The sequence below is a fragment of the Nerophis lumbriciformis genome, linkage group LG12, assembly GCF_033978685.3.
Source record: "Nerophis lumbriciformis linkage group LG12, RoL_Nlum_v2.1, whole genome shotgun sequence".
NCBI classification, from domain to species: domain Eukaryota; kingdom Metazoa; phylum Chordata; class Actinopteri; order Syngnathiformes; family Syngnathidae; genus Nerophis; species Nerophis lumbriciformis.
In genome coordinates, this window is record NC_084559.2 from 2,053,787 (window position 1) to 2,075,000 (window position 21,214).

Sequence of the window (21,214 nt, forward strand, 5' to 3'; positions counted from 1 at the left end):
CAATCACAATTTGATTTGATCCACAGTCTGCTCTTCAACTTTTCTACCACTTGGTGGCAATATAGCGAGCAAGATTGTGGTGCAGCAGTGACATGTGGTGAGCAAGTAGGCAGGTGAAAAAAAAGAATAGTTCTAATTCATATTAATATTAATTAATAATTCAATATCAATACATCAATCAAATTGTGTTATAAATTTATTGCCTGCATGGTAAGTAAAAATCTTTAAATTTGCACATTTCTTGATCATATACAGTGAAGGAAGCTGATATGAGACTGCCTTTATAGACATTTGTCTGCTGAGTGTGTTAGTTTGTGCAGTGCACTAAGACTTAAGTGCACTGAATGAATACATTATAGAAACCAGACGAGGCAGAGCCTAATATGGTTGTTCTTGTGTAGTGCGTAAGCAATAATTTTCTCACCGCTTAACAAATCAGCATGCTGGTTTAGGGTGTGGATATTTACAGTATTTTTGTCAAAAGTTTAATCAATATACCGATTTCTGAAATATTAAAAATTTACAGCCTGTGTAATTTATTTAGTGTGGAACCAAAACACGGAAAAATCACACTGAGATGCTCTGTATTCCTTCGATTCGCTGCACACAGGGAGTCAATTGTGGTGGCGTACGTGAGCGAGCAGGCGCTTGTTGCTACCACACCATCTTTTTCCACAGAAGAAGCCATTTGACTTTTGTTTAAAAAAACAACAACTTTATTTACACAGACAAAATACACTAACCATATTATATTTATCTATTCAATGAATGTGCACTGCAAAATGTCAGTGTTCAAAAACAAGAAAAATTAAAGCTGCAAGCAGCGTTGGTCGGGCCCGCGTATTTGGCAGGTGCTAGTCCTAAGTGTCCCAATACTTTTGTCTACTTGTGGTCCGAAGAGTCCCAAGACTTTTGTCTAGTGTACCTACCTTGTCTGCATTGTGTGGGCACGCTGGTGCATCCTGCTTTTAAGCAGCCATCTTAAAAAAACAGCAGCGCAACCGCATCAGCGCAGCGGTTCTTTGAAGGGTCATAAAATCAAAACCGGAGCAGGTATCAAAACTCTTTCGCCAACTTTTAATCAGAAGGGTTCAATCTCTCTCCTGTGTTAGTTTGAAGCTGAAACAACAAACGCGCTCAGAGGAGATAATGAATGAAGAAAGGTGACTGGTTTTTACAAAAAAGTTGTTTTGAAGGGGGAATAGCAAACTTCCTGTTGATTTTTGCTGGGGGTTGTCAATTTATGAAATGTAGTTCTAAGTGAGACCTACATAGAAGTTTTTGTTTCATGTCTCTCCGACCTTCCCAGTGGGAGTTACAGGCAGTTTTGTCATTTTTGTCTTCCGAGGAGCAGTTTTTTCTGCGTTTTATTCAAAAATTGCGGTAGAGCGCAATTTTGAGATTTGGGGTTAGGTTTTTTTATTAGATCGCAATTTTTGCCAGTCCTGATGTGTGCGTTCAGTTTGGTGAGTTTTGAAGCATGTTAAGGGGGTCAAATTACAGCTCAAAGAGGCAAAAGTGACTGTTTTTAGTACTTTTTTGTCTTGAAGGGGGAATTGCCAACTCCCTGTTGATTTTAGCCCGAGAATGTACTATTATAAAATCTAGGTCTGAGTCAGACCTACATAGAGGTTTTTGTTTCATGTCTCTCCGACCTTCCTAGTGGGAGTTACAAGCAGTCTAGTTTTTTTTTTCCTAGGGGGCGCTAGAGCGCAATTTTGAGTTTTGTGGTTCGTTTTTTTTTTTAAAAAGGCAATTTTCGCAGGTCCTGATGTGTGGGTCAAATATGGTGAGTTTTGAAGCATGTTAAGTGGGTCAAATTACAGTTTGTTGTTGCGGCGGAAGAATAAAGAATAATACAATCTTACAAATACAATAGGTCCTTATGTCCCATTGCATAAGGACTCCCAGTCCTTATACAATGGGCCATGCGGGCCCTAAAAATACAAAAATGAGGGGTATTTTATTTGAACTAAGCAAAATTATCTGCCAATAGAACAAGAAAATTTGGCTTGTCAAAACAAGTAAAATTAGCTAACCTCAATGAACCCCAAAATACCTTAAAATAAGTATATTCTCACTAATAACAAGTGCACTTTCTTGGTAGAAAAAAAAAAAGAGACCTTTTTGCTCAATATGTTGAAAAATATTCTTAAAAGGGGAACATTATCACAATTTCAGAATGTTTAAAACCATTAAAAATAAGTTCCCAGTTGCTTATTTTATTTTTCGAAGTTTTTTTCAAAATTTTACCCATCACGCAATATCCCTAAAAAAAAACCTTCAAAGTGCCTGATTTTAACCATCGTTATATACACCCGTCCATTTTCCTGTGACGTCACATAGTGATGCCAACACAAACAAACATGGCGCATAGAACAGCAAGCTATAGCGACATTAGCTCGGATTCAGACTCGGATTTCAGCGGCTTAACACTGTCTGATAAGATAATTACTAACAACTATGAACTAGGTTTACAGCATATGAAATACATTTGGCAACAACATGCACTTTGAGAGTGCAGACAGCCCATTTCAGGCGCGCTAAGAACATATCTTTTTCCACGATTTCAGCACTCAGGTTAACCATACCTAAATAGACACAAAATACTGCATTACACAAGACTACCCGAATGATTGAAAAAAATAAAAGTTTTTAAGCCAAATTATTGGTAAACACAGTTTATGTATAATAATTTACGTAAAACCGCGAGTAATGAATAAAGTTTTCATCAATTAATATATTCTGTAGACATACCCTCATCCACTCTCTTTTCCTGAAAGCTGATCTGTCCAGTTTTGGAGTTGATGTCAGCAGGCCAGGGAAGCTAGGGTCGATATTATTCTCTTGATCATCTTCGGTGGCATAAGGGACGGTGTGAGCCAAGACATCCAGGGGGTTTAGCTCGCTCGTCTGCGGGAACAAACTGCCGCCATTGCTTGCCGTGCTACCGAGGTCCGTTGTCCCCGAATAGCTCACACACTCCAGCAGATTCAATGGGGGTCTGGCGGCAGATTTCTTTGACTTTATCGTTGGAAATGCATCTGCTTTGAGTGTCGCAGGATATCCACACATTCTTGCCATCTCTGTCGTAGCATAGCTTTCGTCAGTAAAGTGTGCGGAACAAACGACTGACCATTTCGTCGGCTTTCCCCACAGCCTCGTATTTTGAACAAATTTCGTCCAATTTCTTGCCACTTTCGCATCTTTGGGCCACTGGTGCAACTTGAATCCATGCCTGTTCGTGTTGTTACACCCTCCGACAACACATCGACGAAAGTGAGATAATGGCGGATTGCTTCCGAGAGCAAATAATAGAAAGGCGTTTAATTCACCAAAATTCACCCATTTAGAGTTCGGAAATCAGTAAAAAAAATATATGGTCTTTTTTTCTGCAACATCAAGGTATATATTGACGCTTACATAGGTCTGGTGATAATGTTCCCCTTTAAATGAAGTAAATGCTAGTGCCATTATCTTGACATAATGATATGCGCTCGGCATTACATTTCTTGAAACCAGCAAACTTATGCTAAAAACTAATTTATTGTTCTTAATGGAAAGGCAACAAGGCAAGCGCTTGTTACTCTCGGGGTCTCCTAGCCGCTCAGGCAAATCATATTGTCTAAAAATGCATTTTTCCATGGATAACATGACATCATCGCGCCAAGTGCGTGCTCTTTCAGTCAATTAGTGCGCATATATACAGCCCGGCCACCGGCCAAATTTTTTTTAATTGTAATTTTGAAGGATTTACCTGAATGTGCATGAACTAGTTCTGTTCAAAATTGTTAGAAATATCAAATGTTTAAATATTAACTGTCAGTTTACTGTACTGTGCCAACTGTACTACTATATGAGTACCTATTTTCTATTGTTTCATTGAAAATAAAAGAGCAAAATCCATTTGGCTGTCATCTGTTTTAATTATGAGACACAATTGTGTCAAAATCATGATTTTTTTTTCATGCTTAAAATAAGAAATGATGACTTTAAAAAAGTAGTTTTATACTTGTGAGTGTTGATGACACAGCTTTGCAACAGTTGATATTCTAGTTTCAAGCATGTTTTACTCAATATGATTGATTGATTGAATTATTTATTTCAAACCTGCACAGTACAACAACACACATTTTTTTTTAAACATTTTGGCAGGGACATTTATGCAAGGCTTGAAAAGGGGTTGGATGAAGCAGATGCTTATAATATCCCAACCCCTCTCACTCATTCCACATTTAACATAAACAATATAATACAAGAACAATACTATACAAACAAAAACAAGAAAAGCTCCTGTACACTAACTATACAATAGTACCACTGTTACTATGAGACAAGACAAGACGAGACAAAACACACACACACATACATGTCTTGCCTACTTTGTGTGGACACACGTTTGGTCAGTAGGTTGTGAGGGCCCCCCTTTCCACTATAGCTAGAATGATGAAAAAATATATATCTAGCACTAGTTGGGAGTAGAGAGTTGCAACCTCACTTCAGAATGCAAAACAGACAAAGTAAAAAAAATATTTCACTTTTGTAGTTGTGAGGACTGACCGCTGTTGCTAGGCAGATTTGACCATTCACACGCATAGTAGTAAGTTATGCGAGTTGGCCATTTTTAAGGACAGCAAACACACACACACAGGCCCAAACACTCTCTGACCATACACCCATACCTGCCAACTACTCCGGTTTTCCCGTAATTAGTACGGTTTTCATCAACCTATTCCGGGTTACGGTTGCAGTGATAAAAAAATACGGTTTTTCATTAATTAAAAAAAACTTTTTTTTTTAAGTTTTATTCACGAAATCGCGTAACAACAATGACAATCGACACTGCTTCCCGTAACTTCCTATCGAGCCATTCCCAATGCCATGCGCGAGGCTATTTATAGCACCGCTGCCAAGCACGAGGCACCTGTTGCCATTGTTTCCAAACGAGCGAACGATCATGGAATCAGCCGGAGAAAAATCGCAAACGAGTCTTAAACCGAAAAGAAAACTGCAGTCATTCCGTGAAGAATATTCAAAAGCCTATCCGGGAATAATTATCCGTTCCAAAAAGGGTGAAAACTACGCGAATTGCACCTTGTGCAGACAAGATTTTTTGATCGGACACGGAGGAATTAGCGATGTAAAAGACCACGTTGGGACAAAAAAACACAAGTCTAATGCCGTTGCTAGTGATACAAGTGGAAAACTTTCAACGTTTTTCGTCGCCCAAACAGATTCTTTGGATGTGATAAATGCCAAAGTTTTATTTACGGAGGCAATAATTGAGCATGGACTTCCAATCGCACTGGCTGATCTTGTTAAATGTTGACAGCATAACTACCAAAATACAGAAGTATGTCCTTAATATTTTTGCAGTGCTATTTCTGTTGAAAAGTTAAAATGATTACATTAGAGATGTGATGTGCCACTTTTCAAGTGTCTGATGGCTTAAATTAATTTTCATTAATTTTTCATATTTTGAATTCTTTTGAAAGGCTTACAAAAAAACTACATTTGAATTGTAATTCCATGCTATTGACAGGACTATTAATTGTAATGAAGTTAGCTTACCATGTTTACAGTATGATAATTGTGATAGAAATGTGAATTTTAGGCACAGAATATTTTTTTACAATTGAACAAGGCAGTAGATTATACAAGCTTGGACAGAAAGTTAATAATGACACCAATTTTTTTTTTAATGGAATTGTTTAGTACTGTTTTACCATTTGTTTACTGTAAAAAGTGTTTATACTGTTTATACTTTCAATTAACAAATTGAAGTCTTGTGAAAGGTTGACAGGATAACTGGCATTAACTGTCAAAATAATTTCATACTATTGAAGTTAGCTTACAGAATAAACATGTCAATCAACCCATATGATTTTTGCTGTAATATTTTTGTTTTGAAAAGTCACTGTGACTAGGGCTGCAGCTAACGATTATTTTTCTATCGATTAATCTATAGATAATTTTTTCGATTAATCGGTTAATCTATAGATTATTTTTTCGATTAATCTATAGATTATTTTTCCTTTTACCGATTTTTTTTTTTATTTAAAATGAAGAGGAAAAAATAAATGTAGGCCAGTTTTTTCAAAAGGCATGGCTTTTATTTACAAAAAAAAAAGTATGGCCACTCAGTCAACATTGACAACAACATGACAAAATATTCTGTAACAATGTAAACATTTAAAACTTTTAACATTTAACAAAATTAAAAGTAGCTTATTTGCTTTTTAATGTGCAAATATAAAAGTAAACATCCAGTGCAAATCTTAATATTCTGGAATAGTATAAGCATTTCAAAAGTAAAAGTATTGCTTATTTTGCTTTAAAATGTGCAAAAATAAAGATAAACATCCAATACAAAAAAGTGCAAAACGGAAATATTCTGTAACAAGTGTAAACATTTCAACAAAAGTAAAAGTATTGCTTATTTGCTAAAATGTGCAAAAATAAAGCTAAACATCCAATACAAAAAAGTGTACAGTGTAAACATTTCAACAAAAGTAAAAGTATTGCTTATTTTGCTTAATAACACAACAATGATAGTATGATTAAAGTGAAAGTTAATTGTTCGTTTGTACATAGTATATGTTGTAAAAGGTATTTGCACAACTAATTAACGTTAGCGTTTGTGACACGTCTTGTGCCGTGGGGTTCTTTCAGGACCGACAGACTGAACGCCAGACGGCTTTGCCAGGTTTACAATCTTTTAATTTTACACAAAGTCTTTTCTCTTCCAACTGCGCGGATCGCGCACCTGGGCACGATTGCGGCGTCGCTCCCGGCGCGCCCCGCCTCGCCGCTCGCTCGCCGCCGCCGCCTCCCCACAGCGTTAAAGAGGAGCGCGTCTTTGTAAACACTGAACAGGCACGCCAAACGCGCCTCTCAGAGCGAAACGGTGCTTTAGTTTATGAATTTACAACGCAGATACAAATGACACATTCATGTTTTTGTGTAATAATGACAACGTATACGCACGCGGACGATTGACTAGTTGATGGTGATGGCAAGAACGCTGTCGGTTTTCTTTTCAAATGTTCGTTCATAGCCGTTGTGCTGCTATGATAGGCCATTTCCGCTCGACACAGTGTGCATACAACAACATTATTAGGCCGTTTATTGAAATACTCCCACACTTTTGACGACTTTTGGCGTGCTTTTTTCCCCTCGCTCGCATCGTCTGCTTTGCGCTCCGCCATGACAGTAGTGTGACGTAAATATGTGACGCGCCGACGCACAAAAACGGCGTCGACGTATTTACGTAACCGATGACGTCGACTACGTCGACGCGTCGTTTCAGCCTTAACTGTGACTGATAGAAAAGTGATGGTTTTAGCAACATTTTAACCTGTCTGAATGCTAATAATCATTTTGCGTCGGGGGGCGAAACCTGAACCCCCCACCAGGACTTTGTCCTGGACCTACCGGGGCCTGCGGCCCCTGGACCCTGGCTACTAGGTTTTTCTGATTTCAAAAGTTGGCAGGTATGTACACCTCTCTAGACCTATAGGTCATCAAATCTCAGCAACAAGCTGTAATATCTTAATAATAATAATAATAACTGGGATTTATATAGCGCTTTTCTAAGTACCCAAAGTCGCTTTACATGTAGAACCCATCATTCATTCACACCTGGTGGTGGTAAGCTACTTTCATAGCCACAGCTGCCCTGGGGTAGACTGACGGAAGCGTGGCTGCAATTTGCGCCAACGGCCCCTCCGACCACCACCTGTCATTCATCATTCAATTCACCGGTGTGAGTGGCACCGGGGGCAAAGGGTGAAGTGTCCCGCCCAAGGACACAACGGCAGCGATTCTAAATGATCTTACTCAGATCATTTAGGACCAAGACCCTTAAAACAAGTAAAACACTCTAACATAAAATCTGCTTAGTGAGAAGAATTATCTTATCAGACAGAAAATAAGCAAATATCACCCTTATTTGAGATATTTCATCTTACTTAGATTTCACTTTTTGCAGTGCACAAGCTCAAAAACATCTCCAAATTGAACTATGAGAGAAAACGTAAGATGATCTGGTTTTTATAATCAAAGTACTAAACATGTATAAGAGGATAGGAGTGTGTACTTAACATATACCGTAATTAAAAGTAAGGTTTTTGGATTTTATGAAGGTGAATAAGAAGTATTAGATAACTTTTTAAGAAAGTAAATGGTTCTCTTTTCGTTCTTGTTATAATGTCCATCCTGTGTTAACAGTGATTAGCGCATTTGAAATTAAGCTTCATAATAACTCCAAAGTGCCTCACCTGCCATGAACCTCACAGCACATCACCAGGTAAGCAGTCTTAAACAATTACCATCGAAACATTCAACAGATTCATAAACCTTTTGTGTATGAACCAAAATTAACCACTCAGAAATGCCACTTGAGCTCAGGAAGTCCTTTCATTTTATGATAGAGGATCTCTACCACCCTAAGGGCAGAAAAAGGTACTCAATAGTATTTGGTTCTTGCAGAAGAGTAGCACCACACACACGCTCGCAAGAACTGAGGTTGTTGTTGTGCTGCAGAGCTGTCATCTGTGCAGGTGAGGTCAGGGTTGGTGGAGGTAAGGGGAAGGTGAATGATGGATGTCTAATAGGCCTTGGAGCGTGTATACAACTGAGTGACATCTCTGGCCCCGGGCCTGAAGCAACTGCCATACTTCCTGCCAGCAGTAGAACACACTGAGTACATGCCGTTAAGACTGATTGTGCTCTAGAATTTTGACCAGGACACTAAAGTGATCATCTTACAAACTTGACTGTTCTTTTTAAATGAACATGCAACTGCAATTTAGAATCATTTTTAATGTGCTGCAAACATCTACCTACTACCTACCTACCTATTCATTTAGTAGCTAATTTTGTCAACTTCATGTATAGGGTTGAACTTTCATTAATTTCTTACTTCTTTCTCTCTTTCATATTTATTTGTGTCCCCATCTGGGCCAATAAGAATAATACAAATTTATGTTTATGAAGATCAATTTTTGTCGTTTTTTCCAATCAAAAAATACAATTGATTTGAGATATATATATATATATATATATATATATATACATATATATATATATATATATATATATATATATATATATATATATATATATATATATATATATATACATATATACATATATATATATATATACATATATATATATATATATATACATATATATATATATATATATATATACATATATATATATATATATATATATATATATATATATATATGTATATGTATATATATATGTATATGTATATGTATATATATATGTATATATATATATATATATATATATATATATATATATATATATATATATATATGTATATGTATATGTATATATATATGTATATGTATATGTATATATATATGTATATATATATGTATATATATATATATATGTATATATATATGTATATATATATATGTATATATATATATGTATATGTATGTATATGTATATATATATATATATATCTATATATATGTATATATATATATATATATATATATATATGTATATATATATATATATATATATATATGTATATATATATATATATATATATATATATATATGTATATATATATATATATATATATATATATATATATAAAAAGAAGATTTGCTAACAAACAATTACTTTTCTTTTTGAAACTTTGATGATTTACAAAAATTTCGGTTCGGTACGTACCTCGGTTTAGAGGTCACGGTTCGGTTCATTTTCAGTACAGTAAGAAAACAACAAAATATACATTTTGGGGTTATTTATTTACCAAATTTGCAAAATTTTCCACCAAAAATCTTTTTCTTAGTGGAATATTTGATGTGAAGTAATGGGAACCTTGGATAGGTCAATAATTCATAATAACATTGATTTTGATTCAATATTATGTTTTGAGCAATGACAGTTTGAAAGAAAAAAAAAACAGCTTTGTTTTATTAGTCAACATTGCAACTTTTTCTAAATTACATTTAACCTTTTAAGATTTTTTATTTCACTTTTGTTATGTTTTTGTTTATTTTAATAGTATTTTTAGAATGTGCAGTGGGTCTTTAAAACATTAGCTGTGGGCCGCAAATGGCCTCCGGGACACACTTTTGACACCCCTGCTATAGATAAGAAAAAATTTAATGTGATAAATCTACGGATAAAAAGCAGAGCCTGGCGCGTTTATCATAACTCTCTCTCTCTCTCTCTCTGTCTCTGCCCCTCCCTCACCAATGCTGCTGTTTGTTTTGTTTTTAACCCCTTCTTAACCCTGAACGTACATTGAAAATACACGCAACCCTAACTCAAAATGCCGGACATTTGAGGCATTTAAGAAACTCCGCCCTGACAGCTCCGCAAAAGAGGACATGTCCGTTGAAAAGAGGACGTATGGTCAGTCTATCCTAGCCCGTTAGCTGTTAGCATGCTGTGTGTTGTGCCTCGATGTGCATTGTTTACACAACGTGCGTTACGCTACTTAATATGTCCGTGTGGAAACTCGTTCGGTACACCTCCGAACTGAACCGGAACCCCCGTACCGAAACGGTTCAATACAAATACAGGTACCGTTACACCCCTATGATTTACTTTTCTTCTGACTTGTAAATGTTGTTCCAATGTTGGATGGATACGCGAGTCGTGTTAAACAATGTCAAATTATATTCTAATACTAAAAACAATACATATGACATTGTTTGAAGCACTATTAGCTCAATGAGATGTCGGTGTTTCCCATGCATTCATTTAATTGCGGTGACCCCACCTGTTTGTCCTTGCTTAAAAACACATTATAACATACCTGGTCTGCCAGAGAATAAGAAGACCAAGAAGGAGGGATCAGTATTGCCGACATCCTGGCTTTGCCGCTATATTTAGATGGTAACCAGAGCCCTCTAGATATGTTTTTCTCGAAAAAGCAGTTCGCGACAATCCATGCCATGTTGGCATTTTTTTCCATAACTTGAGTTGATTTATTTTGGAAAACCTTGTTACATTGTTTAATGCATCGAGCGGGGCATCACAACAAAATTAGGCATAATAATGTGTTAATTCCACCACTGTATATATCGGTATCGGTTGATATCGGAATCGATAATTAAGAGTTGGACAATATCGGATATCGGAAAAAAAGCCATTATCGGACATCTCTATTCAAATTATATATACACACTATTATTCAATCTGTTTTTCTTTACATAAATATATTTTCCTAAATAATCTACCATGGTAATTGTGTCAAAATATCCCTTATATAGAGAAGCTAGATTCTGGTAAATGTTACCAGCTATTGTTTCTGGATGTGGAGAGAGAAAATATTGCAATAATCCATCCATCCATCCATCTTCTTCCGCTTATCCGAGGTCGGGTCGCGGGGGCAGCAGCCTAAGCAGGGAAGCCCAGACTTCCCTCTCCCCAGCCACTTCGTCCAGCTCTTCCCGTGGGACCCCGAGGCGTTCCCAGGCCAGCCGGGAGACATAGTCTTCCCAACGTGTCCTGGGTCTTCCCCGCGGCCTCCTACCGGTCGGACGTGCCCTAAACACCTCCCTAGGGAAGCGCTCAGGTGGCATCCTGACCAGATGCCCGAACCACCTCATCTGGCTCCTCTCGATGTGGAGGAGCAGCGGCTTTACTTTGAGCTCCCCCCGGATGGCAGAGCTTCTCACCCTATCTCTAAGGGAGAGCCCCGCCACCCGGCGGAGGAAACTCATTTCGGCCGCCTGTACCCGTGATCTTGTCCTTTCGGTCATAACCCAAAGCTCATGACCATAGGTGAGGATGGGAACGTAGATCGACCGGTAAATTGAGAGCTCAGCTCCTTCTTCACCACAACGGATCGATACAGCGTCCGCATTACTGAAGACGCCGCACCGATCCGCCTGTCGATCTCACGATCCACTCTTCCCTCACTCGTGAACAAGACTCCGAGGTACTTGAACTCCTCCACTTGGGGCAAGATTTCCTCCCCAACCCGGAGATGGCACTCCACCCTTTTCCGGGCGAGAACCATGGACTCAGACTTGGAGGTGCTGATTCTCATCCCAGTCGCTTCACACTCGGCTGCGAACCGATCCAGCGAGAGCTGAAGATCCTGGCCAGATGAAGCCATCAGGACCACATCATCTGCAAAAAGCAGAGACCTAATCCTGCAGCCACCAAACCAGATCCCCTCAACGCCTTGACTGCGCCTAGAAATTCTGTCCATAAAAATTATGAACAGAATGGGTGACAAAGGGCAGCCTTGGCGGAGTCCAACCCTCACTGGAAACGTGTCCGACTTACTGCCGGCAATGCGGATCAAGCTCTGACACTGATCATACAGGGAGCGGACTGCCACAATCAGACAGTCCGATACCCCGTACTCCCTGAGCACTCCCCACAGGACTTCCCGAGGGACACGGTCGAATGCCTTCTCCAAGTCCACAAAACACATGTAGACTGGTTGGGCAAACTCCCATGCACCCTCAAGGACCCTGCCGAGAGTATAGAGCTGGTCCACAGTTCCACGACCAGGACGAAAACCACACTGTTCCTCCTGAATCCGAGGTTCGACTATCCGGCGTAGCCTCCTCTCCAGCACACCTGAATAGACCTTACCGGGAAGGCTGAGGAGTGTGATCCCACGATAGTTAGAACACACCCTCCGGTTCCCCTTCTTAAAGAGAGGAACCACCACCCCGGTCTGCCAATAATGCAATAATCAATAAATTAATTTAAATTTTTCTGCTGTCATTGACTGGTTTCATACATTAATTGCATTGTGTCCATGTTCATCTGTAAATGCAGTGCAATTATTTCAACATGCATTTTCTCCAACCTGGCTGCCTCTCCATGTCACCATTCTTGTAAAAAGGTGATGGGGTCATGAGTAGTTGAACAGCTGTACTACCTTTGGAACGGTGTGTAATTCAGTCAGACACAGTGAGGATGAGGCTGAAGGCGTAGGCTGAAACGAGACATTTTCCTAGTTGATGAAAGTGTAGAATCCTGCTGACGCTCTTTACTTGATCTCCTTTAAGCCTCTCACAATAGTGATAAGTGCACCTCTGCATTACCCAGACACAGGGACAAGGGGCATTGGGCTTTTTTTTTTTAGGAGTTGGTGTTAACATGGACAAGGGCAGTATTTGCCACAGGCACTCTGAGCTGTCAGGTACATGCCGTCTAGAGGTAGGAGGTTAGGCAAAAACAAGTGAGAGTGGGGCCTCCTGCATGAGGGTGATTGGCTTCACTCAGTAGTCTTAAATGTAGACTTGAGCCCTGAACATGACATTCCCCATCTGCAGGGATTACTTTAAATGGTAGCAATTAGCCCTCCTCATAGCCATGGATCTTAGGGTTGTATTAGACATGTTATTCACCTGGACCACACACACACACAACATTAAGTACACTTGAGCAAATATCTCACCGTGGACCGGACTAGTCTGGTCTTTCAGCACTGTCAAGGTGCCTTAGAGGAAGGTAGCAAACCCTGAGACTTTCCAGGGTCATAACACTGTTGAGCTGTCTCACGAGCTCAGTGCTTCTCATTGATTTTCTGTTGCGCTCCTCCCAGGAAGAAAACAAACATTGTATGCCAAAAGATGTATCAGAGAAGTATTTGTGTACAGAGATAATGCCTAGGTTTGATTGAAACTGTCGCAGAGCTGTTAACTAAACATATTTATTATTGTGGTTGTTATTTCCAGTTGTGCTGAGCTGCATGATGTCACAGCATTATTCACACATGAATAATGCTGTATAATAGACTATATTCATATTATTCACATGTGAATAATGCTGTATAATAGACTGTATTTATGTTATTCACATGTGAATAATGCTGTATAATAGACTGTATTTATATTATTCACATGTAAATAATGCTGTATAATAGACTGTATTATTCACATGTGAATAATGCTGTGTAATAGACTGTATTTATAATATTCACATGTGAATAATGCTGTATAATAGACTGTATTTCTATTATTCACATGTGAATAATGCTGTATAATAGACTGTATTCACATGTGAATAATGCTGTATAATAGACTGTATTATTCACATGTGAATAATGCTGTATAATAGACTGTATTTATTTTATTCACATGTGAATAATGCTGTATAATAGACTGTATTATTCACATGTGAATAATGCTGTATAATAGACTGTATTTATTTTATTCACATGTGAATAATGCTGTATAATACTGTATTTATATTATTCACTTGTGAATAATGCTGTATAATAGACTGTATTTATATTATTCACATGTGAATAATGCTGTATAATAGACTGTATTTGTGTTATTCACGTGTGAATAATGCTGTATAATAGACTGTATTCACATGTGAATAATGCTGTATAATAGACTGTATTTATATTATTCACATGTGAATAATGCTGTATAATAGACTATTTATTCTATTCACATGTGAATAATGCTGTATAATAGACTGTATTTATATTATTCACATGTGAATAATGCTGTATAATAGACTGTATTTATATTATTCACATGTGAATAATGCTGTATAATAGACTGTATTTGTGTTATTCACGTGTGAATAATGCTGTATAATAGACTGTATTATTCACATGTGAATAATGCTGTATAATAGACCGTATTTATGTTATTCACATGTGAATAATGCTGTATAATAGACTGTATTTGTTATTCACATGTGAATAGTGCTGTATGATAGACTGTATTAATGTTATTCACGTGTGAATAATGCCATATAATAGACTGTATTTATATTATTCATATGTGAATATTGCCGTATAATAGACTGTATTTATATTATTCACATGTGAATAATGCTGTAAAATAGACTGTATTTATATTATTCACATGTGAATAATGCTGTATAATAGACTGTATTTATGCTGTATAATAGACTGTATTTATATTATCCACATGTGAATAATGCTGTATAATAGACTGTATTTATATTATCCACATGTGAATAATGCTGTATAATAGACTGTATTTATGCTGTATAATAGACTGTATTTATATTATCCACATGTGAATAATGCTGTATAATAGACTGTATTTATATTATTCACATGTGAATAATGCTGTATAATAGACTGTATTTATATTATCCACATGTGAATAATGCTGTATAATAGACTGTATTTATATTATTAACATGTGAATAATGCTGTATAATAGACTGTATTTATATTATTCACAAGTGAATAATGCTGTATAATAGACTGTATTTATATTATCCACATGTGAATAATGCTGTATAATAGACTGTATTTATGCTGTATAATAGACTGTATTTATATTATCCACATGTGAATAATGCTGTATAATAGACTGTATTTATATTATCCACATGTGAATAATGCTGTATAATAGACTGTATTTATATTATTCGCATGTGAATAATGCTGTATAATAGACTGTATTTATATTATCCACATGTGAATAATGCTGTATAATAGACTGTATTTATATTATTAACATGTGAATAATGCTGTATAATAGACTGTATTTATATTATTCACAAGTGAATAATGCTGTATAATAGACTGTATTTATATTATCCACATGTGAATAATGCTGTATAATAGACTGTATTTATGCTGTATAATAGACTGAATTTATATTATCCACATGTGAATAATGCTGTATAATAGACTGTATTTATATTATTCACATGTGAATAATGCTGTATAATAGACTGTATTTATATTATTCACATGTGAATAATGCTGTATAATAGACTGTACTGTATTTTTCGGACTATAAGTCGCAGTTTTTTTCATAAATTACTAATTAACACATTACCGTAAAATATCAAATAACATTATTGATCTCATTCACGTAAGAGACTAGACGTATATGATTTCATGGGATTTAGCGATTAGGAGTGACAGATTGTTTGGTAAAAGTATAGCATGTTCTATATGTTATATTATAGTTATTTGAATGACTCTTACCATAATATGTTACGTTAACATACCAGTTGGTTATTTATGCCTCATATAACGTACACTTATTCAGCCTGTTGTTCACTATTCTTTATTTATTTTAAATTGCCTTTCAAATGTCTATTCTTGGTGTTGGCTTTTATCAAATAAATTTCCCCCAAAAATGCGACTTATATATGTTTTTTTCCTTCTTTATTGTGCATTTTCGTCCGGTGCGACTTATACTGTGAAAAATACGGTGTCTAATAATAGAAAAGCGCGATATAAAATCTAATCCTAATATTATTATTATTATTATAAAATCTCAGCAACAAGCTGTAATATCTTACTGAGATAATTTAGGACCAAAACACTTAAAACAAGTAAAACACTAACATAAAATATGCTTAGTGAGAAGAATTATCTTATCAGACAGAAAATAAGCAAATATCACCCTTTTTTTAGATATTTAATCTTACTTAGATTTCAGTTTTTGCAGTGTACATTAGAACTTAACAATCCCTCTCGTGGAGTCAATCAAAACTGAGCATTATTTTTGGAAAAGCGTAATTTTGATGCGCACAGTTTACAGAATGATTCTGCAGGTTAGGGATGTCCCGATCCGATATTTGGATCGGATCGGCCGCCGATATTTGCCAAAAAATGCGTATCGGCAAAGCATGGGAAAATGCCGATCCAGATCCAGTTTGAAAAAAACTCCGGTCCGTGTTTTCCAACGCACCGATTTAAATAATACATTCCACTTTTCTGCTCCCCCCTATTCCGTTCCGCATTTTCCAGCACACCTTCAACACATCCACAAGTCTGTGGATTCTCACGCAGTTGCTTTTAGCTGCTGGCATTACACGACAGGCTCTTCTCACTCTTTCCTGTGTCTCCCTCTCACAGACAGCAAGCGCACCTTCTTACACACGTCACATACTGTCACGTCATACGTCACATACGTATACGTCCTCCCCGAGCAGAGACGTAGCAGCATGGCTAACGTTAGCTGTGATGCTAGTGCAGCCGTGTGACCAACGCTCCCTCTAAGGTGTGCGCCTGTGCAATTGCGCACTGCTCGTCCTCTGCGCATAGCAATTATATGCCACGCACAAAATCTAATAAAAAAATAAGCGCATAACAATTTTCGACACACGGACACGACAGAGAAAACAGTTTTCGTCATCATTGTTCAAATATTGTAACGTCTGTCGAGACGCTTATCTCCATTCGGTGCCACATGTCCACAACATCAAAATGCCGAGGCAAACATTTCCACATCAACACAGTATGAAAAAATTTGTGATTTTTTTTTTAGTTGTGATTTCCTTCTCTGCATGAAAGTTTAAAAGTAGCATATATTAATGCAGTATGAAGAAGAATGTTTTAATGTAGACATGCAAGCCTTGAAAGAAAATGTTGAAAATCAAGACTACATTTCCTGCAAATGGGTGCATTTCTACCCTATATTTTAACTTTAGATTTATTCTCATATCAAACTCTTTTGACTGTCTTTTTGACACTTACATCCGGCGCCCCCCTCCACACCCTGGATTATAAATAATGTAAATAATTCAATGTGATTATCTTGTGTGATGACTGTATTATGATGATAGTATATATCTGATAGTATATATCTGTATCATGAATCAACGACGTTGAAAAACTTATTGGGGTGTTACCATTTAGTGGTCAATTGTACGGAATATGTACTTCACTGTGCAACCTACTAATAAAAGTCTCAATCAATCAATCAAAACACATAGAATCATCATACTGCTGTGATTATATGCATCAAGTGTTCATTCAAGGCTAAGGCAAAATATCGAGATATATATCGTGTATCGCAATATGGCCTTAAAATATCGCAATATTAAAAAAAGGCCATATCGCCCAGCCCTAGTTTCAATGATGCCATTTCTGTTTGTCATGTATAATTTTGTCTATTTTGTGTTTATCCTTGAATAAACAGGTCAGTTTCTTGTTACCAACCATTGTGTATTATTCAAACTCCCCTAATTCAGCTGGCTAGTTGTTATCAAGAGTACTAAAACCCTTTTCAACATGATTCTGACAACTAAGTAGGCTAAATAACTTGAAACTTTAATACATGCTCGGATAGGCCAGTATCGGTCAGTATCGGTATCGGATCGGAAGTGCAAAAACCTGGATCGGGACATCCCTACTGCAGATGATCATTTTTGTTGTGGATTTGAGCAAATTATGGCAGCATATCCTAAGTTTGCTCTATGTGTTTGTGATTAAAAAGCAAACTTTTTATTAGGCAAGAGTGCTCTAAGCAATATACCGTAAAGGGCATCCACACATTTTGAACTCTTAAGGATTGTCATAATTGTAATGATATTTTTGTGTTTGCATTTTACAGGCTTGTGGTCGGAGCGAGCTGTATCCTTTTTTTCCGCCAACTACTGTAGCACATGAATAATGACTGGTAGTCAGTTGAGAAATTGCGAAGTTGTAAACTTAACTTTAAATTTACCACTCGGTGTCAGGTCAGTGTAGCATGAATGCCTTGTCGTGTTTGTTTTAAGGTCAGTGTGCCATATGGGAGAGCCTTTTAGTTTTGTCTGCAAGGTAAAACACATATGCTTCCCATATGTGAAACTATTGCAAAACAAACAAAGTGACATGTTTCCAAATACAGTGTACCACTGACTGCTATTTTAGTTTGCTACTGTGTCTTTTAGGCTCCCACTTTAGTATGTAGGACTACTAAGTCTGTTTTATTTGGCTACATTCAAGGTATTAATTCAATGCATGATAAACACGGCAATCCCTAACCTGATGTTGCTCAGATGTGGCTCTTGAGTGTGCAGGCTTCCTCACAGGCATCGGCTTGGACACCACCGTGATGGTCCGCAGCATCGCCCTCCGGGGTTTTGATCAGGTATTGCTTCTTCTATAATCAACTATTCTTAATGCCATCCTGATAATAATATATTGCGCAATTGCATTGTTTTGGGTTTTAACAGCAAATGGCGGGATTGGTGACAGACTACATGGAGTCCTACGGAACAAAGTTTGCATGGAAGTGTGTCCCCACGAGTGTTGAAAAACTCCCAACAGGAGTCTTACAAGTAACCTGGAGTGATATCCTGACAGGCAACACACACAAGGACACCTACGATACTGTGTTGTGGGCAATTGGTAAGTGTATCATTGTCTGTATGTGTGTGGACTAGAGATGCGCGGATAGGCAATTATTTCATCTGCAACCGCATCACAAAAGTCGTCATCCATCCGCCATCCACCCAACCAACATTTTATCAAAACCACACGGGCCCGCCATCCGCCCGTTGTTATATATCTAATATAGACGATGCAAGGCATTAGTGAGGTTAGAAAGCTTTTGCCTGTTAAAGAAAGGAGACTGATCCAATGCAGCAGAGACATTCAATGCGTGATAATATTATTTATCATTATTATAGTATTATTGTCATTTCCATTAAGAAAGTGTTGACTATTGTTGCCAATGCCCTCAGATCAGGAGTGCGTTCCTCACACTTTGTGTGCGCAGTTGCAGAAAGCAGAACGATGCTTTTAAGAAGTCAAAAAAATGTTTTAGAAAGACTAGGCCTATATTTTCGTTAGGTAAAAAAATGTTTCTGAATTTATTTCAATGAATATTAACTTGTTAATGTTATAATGCTCAAATTGGGACGAGGGCGGGGTGCACAGTGAAACAGTGAACAATTTCGCGACAAAGATGAACCTTTATTGATTGATCTGCAGCCATGACAAAATATCAGACAATCTCCATTGTCAACGACAGGCAGGAAAATAAAGATAAAAACATAGCCTATGTTCTAGGCATAGGCATATAGGCTCATACTTTTTTAAGTTGAAATAAAAAAATAAATAAAAAATGTGCCTCATAAGCCTTAGGCTGTCAATCACGCGCACAAACTTAAATTATACAATAACATATGTATGTCATCCCTATTTAAACAAAAATAAATTAAATAAATAATAATAATAAATTACCTGCAACTTATTGGCCAAGGCAAAAAGCTGAAGGGGGGAAATCAAACCCATCAGACTGCACTTTATCATCAAACTTGAATTATAATGAAAATAGACGGTCGCGACAAACAAAGCAGGCTAAATATCCTTACATTGTCGCCAATCGGAGTTGCGCTTCACTTGAAAGCGAGGCCAAATAATTAACACACATAGTAGTATATCTCGAATAGAAAAAACCACAATAAACAACGCAATTGCCTTAATTCCTTTGCATTGTAGTGTGCCCAAACAACACGTAACCATCAAAATTATTCAGCTGACCGAACTCAATATAGGTTAGACATGGGCTTATTTGGTATAGCCTATAGGTAACGTAGACTAATTCGTTTAACATATCCAACCGTATGTCTACTTACTTTTTTTTTTGTTAGCACTATGCAGGAATAAAATGGCATCTACAGTGCCAGGATTCAGGCGAGAGCGCCTGGCCTCTAAAATGCGCCCTGCTGCGCTGAAGGAGCGCTCACTTGCGCCACTTGTTGCTGGGACGCATAGGATTGTCTTGGCAAGGTGTTGTAGTCGTGGGAATGATTGTCCTTGTTTCCCCCAAAAGGAAAGTAGATTTTCCTCTGCTGATCCGTCGAGATGGAAGTTTGTAGAGGAATAATCCTCTACTTCATCAACAAGCACAGGTGTATCCTCCTCCCATTCTGTGAAGTCAATCCTTTTCTTTTTCGGTGATGCACCATCAGCTCCACCTAAAGGACCGATAAAATCTATACGTTTTTCGTATGTGGGTAACAACATTTAACTATGTATATATATTTCCGAATTGGTTCAACCGCCCGAATCTATTTACAATCTATTTTTTCGTCATGTCACCCGCCCGACCCGCGGATTATCCGCGGGCTCCGTGGTTGTGTCCGCAAACCGCGCATCTCTAGTGTGGACATAGTCATACATGTATATGTTCTAGACATGGATCAATCAAACCAGGGTGTTAATTGTTTTTATCCCCTTAGATGTAGTACCATATGACATTAACCTTTCACATAACTTTGACCCAGGGGTCGGGAACCTTTTTGGTTAAGAGAGCCATTAAAGCCAAATATTTTAAAATGCATTTCCGTAAGAGCCATATAATATTTTTTAACACTGAATACAACTAAATGTGTGCATTTTTAAGTAAGACCAACATTTTTAGAGTATAATAAGTCCATACTTGCCAACCTTGAGACCTCTGATTTCGGGAGGTAGGGGGGCGTGGTTGGGGGTGTGGTTAAGATATATAT

The 21,214-nt window shown here is 37.3% G+C and overlaps 1 protein-coding gene across 1 annotated transcript in view; it reads left to right on the forward strand.

The window, feature by feature from the left end:
- The window catches only part of LOC140679238 (thioredoxin reductase 2, mitochondrial-like), a 132,468-nt gene that overhangs the window by 34,047 nt on the left and 77,207 nt on the right, over nucleotides 1-21,214 (forward strand). Inside the window, exons 9-11 of the mRNA XM_072914238.1 lie at nucleotides 18,325-18,344; nucleotides 18,755-18,846; nucleotides 18,932-19,106. Coding sequence (XP_072770339.1) covers nucleotides 18,325-18,344; nucleotides 18,755-18,846; nucleotides 18,932-19,106 — 287 coding nt within the window. The remainder of the gene's footprint in view (nucleotides 1-18,324; nucleotides 18,345-18,754; nucleotides 18,847-18,931; nucleotides 19,107-21,214) is intronic.